The sequence below is a fragment of the Martes martes genome (genome assembly GCF_963455335.1).
Source record: "Martes martes genome assembly, chromosome: 2".
NCBI classification, from domain to species: Eukaryota; Metazoa; Chordata; class Mammalia; order Carnivora; family Mustelidae; genus Martes; species Martes martes.
In genome coordinates, this window is record NC_137889.1 from 185926592 (window position 1) to 185929496 (window position 2905).

The following is a 2905-nucleotide window of genomic DNA, read 5'->3' on the forward strand; positions in this document are numbered from 1 at the left end:
GAACAGGACGGACAAAGAATGGAATGATCAAGATTTTTTTTTTTTAAAGATTTTATTTATTTATTTGACAGACAGAGATCACAAGTAGGCAGAGAGGAAGGGAAGCAGGCTCCCTGCTGAGCAGAGAGACCAATGCGGGGCTCTATCTCAGGACCCTGAGATCATGACCTGAGCCTAAGGCAGAGGCTTAACCCATTGAGCCACCCAGGCGCCCCTGAAATGATCAAGATTAATGGGGGCTCTAACTGGATCCATTTTGCCATGGTTCCTGCCCCCCCAGGCTCTCAACAATCACATGAGACTTCAGGAATGCACCACACAGAATCGATTAGTTAAACGACATACCACACTGAACTGATTTGTTAAATATCGCCCCTCCCTTGCCCTCAGCTTCCATCAAACTCCCTCAGAGTAGCACAGGCAAGGAAGACCTAACTATGGGGAGGAATCCCTAACACTTTTCCAGAGCAGAATTCTGGCTAGTCCAAAAAGGGTCCTTCTTTAAAGGGTTTTTGAGAAACTAGACATTGAAATTTTTATTAGTATCGGCGACGTTTGTTTGGAGCAAATTCAGCTCCAGGAGCTGCACTGTTGAATGCAGGAGGGGTTCCACCAATTGCCCCAATTCCTTCCATTGCAGCAGCTTGGCCAAAGCGTTCAGTTGTTGGTGGGGTCAATCCCAAGGTTCCATCTGGCATCATAGTGGCAGGTCCTGGAGGAGCTGGGGTCCCAGCTGGCGCCGGAGCAGGGGGCATGGTGCCTCTGTGGTTTATGCCCATAGCACCTCCCATAGCCATCTGGCCCATCCATATCTCCTGTTCTCTCGCATCAGGGAATGTTCCCTTGAATCCTTCCTGCTGTCGCCGCATCATTTCTTCCTGTTGCCGTCGCATCTCTTCCTCACGGCGCCTACGCTCCTCCTCCTGCCTGAGTTCCAGCGGCTTTCGTTTTTGCACTTCTTGGTTGTGCAGCTCCTCCACCCTCTGAAGTTCTTCCTGGCGCCTCCTCAAATCCTGTCTCATCAGGATCACCTGGTGCTCATGGCGAGCAGCCTCCATCTCCATCTCCAGCTTCTCAAGAGCCTCCTTGATGTTGCGGTCCACTTGGTCCTGCGGCTGCTTCTCCATCTCAAGGAGTGCCTTCCAGTGCATGGCGTACTCATACTCAAAGGAGCCAGGCTGTGCAAATCTGGGTGGTTGCTCTCGCTCCGTGTGAAGTTTCTGGTTCTTTATAACCAGCTTCTCTGGAAGTCCCTCTTCATCATCCAACTGGTCCATGGGCTCCACGGTCACAGGCCGAGGAAACGTGGTTAGCAGGAAGGAGCCTTCACTGCACCTGTCCAGAGCTTTCCGAGCAGCTGGCTTCCCTGATAATTCAACAATGCCTTTTCCTGAGGGCCTTCCTCGATCATCCACGATGACCACAGCCCTTTCCACCTGGCCAAACACCGAAAAGCCTTCCTCCAGCAGTTCATTGGAAACATACCGAGGAAGGTTTCGGACTGTAAGGGATGCACTATGGCAGGCAAAGCACACGCGCAGCTGCTTTCCACGGAGTGGCATGTTGTCCAGTTCTACTTTGGCAATCTCCGCTAGGGTTCGCGTTTCCAAGTGGATAAAGCCAAAGTCCTTATCCTTATGAATGAAGACTTCGCCTGCCTTCCCATATTTCTCAGATAGTTTCCTCTTCTCCTCCCCAGTGATGTCAGGAGGAAGGCTGCCCACAAAGAGCCGGCTACGTTGGTTGAAGGTCTTCTCTCCTGGTTTCCTAAAATTCTTCAGGTCAGTAGTCAAGCCTTCATTCTGGCTGCTGGCCTGTTGCCCATTTTCAGGGATTGGTGGCGGTGGCGACTGCTGCTGTTGCTGCTGGTGGTGCTGCTGGTGGTGATGCTGATGGTGCTGCTGATGGTGTTTCCTTGGAGTATGGTTTTGCTTCTCCAAGTTAAAGGTTTTATTGCTCTGCATTTTTGTACCCCTCTACTGACTGTTCTCTCCTCAGAGTAACGGTGACGCTCCATGTCCTGTTTTCTATAGTAGTTTCCTTCTGCCCTTTATTGAAGTGCCAGTTTTATGCTCCCTTCTTTAATCAATATCTATTTAGACGTGGTATACTTTTCTTCAATGAATGGCTTTAGTGTATAGAAATTTTGTCATGTATTACAACAAACTCTGAATGCATATATCTATTTTTCTTGATGTCAGCCTTCTGTGTTCCAAAATGTGTTTTATTTTACATCTATTCAGATAATAATTTTAAATGTAATAATATGTCTGTCTTCCTACAAAGTACCATTTCAACAGTCAGTGTATTTTAAAAGCTTTTTCTCCCAAATTTCGAAGTTTGAGTAAATTTCTGAAGTTGCGGGGTGCCTGGGTGGCTCAGCGGGTTGAAGCCTCTGCCTTCAGCTCAGGTCATGATCCCAGGGTCCTGGGATCCAGCCCCGCGTCGGGCTCTCTGCTCAGCGAGGAGCCTGCTTCCTTTCCTCTCTCTCTCTCTCTTCCTGCCTCTCTGCCTACTTGTGATCTCTGTCTGTCAAATAAATAAAATCTTTAAAAAAAAAATTCTGAAGTTGCTCTATAGTAGAAAATATACCTTAGGAAATAATTTGTTTTAAAATTCAAGATTTAAGATTTAATATCCAAGGTTTCAAGGGAATGGATTTCTTTACAAAAAAGTTTTTTTTTTTTTTTTCGAATAATATTGTCATTTACAGCACTTGGGAAAACAAGTGTTAGTAAGGAGTTAAAACATTTGCTATATATTAATTATATAGAGAACATTTTTATTCCTTGTCTTAAATAATTTAAAGTGTTTAGATGAGTTCAATATTTTCTAATGCTATAACTGATTATAATTTTTGTGGAGTTTAGGACAAAAGAGGCATGCAAAAATATTAAGCTCTGTT

General features: G+C 45.9%; 1 protein-coding gene across 1 annotated transcript; it reads right to left on the minus strand.

Annotated features, from left to right (window-relative positions):
* Positions 1–538: 538 nt before the first annotated feature.
* Positions 539–1964, minus strand: LOC308338657 (non-POU domain-containing octamer-binding protein-like; the record flags this gene model as incomplete). Its single annotated transcript, XM_080796897.1, has 1 exon — positions 539–1964. The coding sequence occupies one exon, from the start codon at positions 1962–1964 to the stop codon at positions 540–542; it is 1425 nt and encodes a 474-aa protein (XP_080653023.1). The 3' UTR covers position 539.
* Positions 1965–2905: the final 941 nt, after the last annotated feature.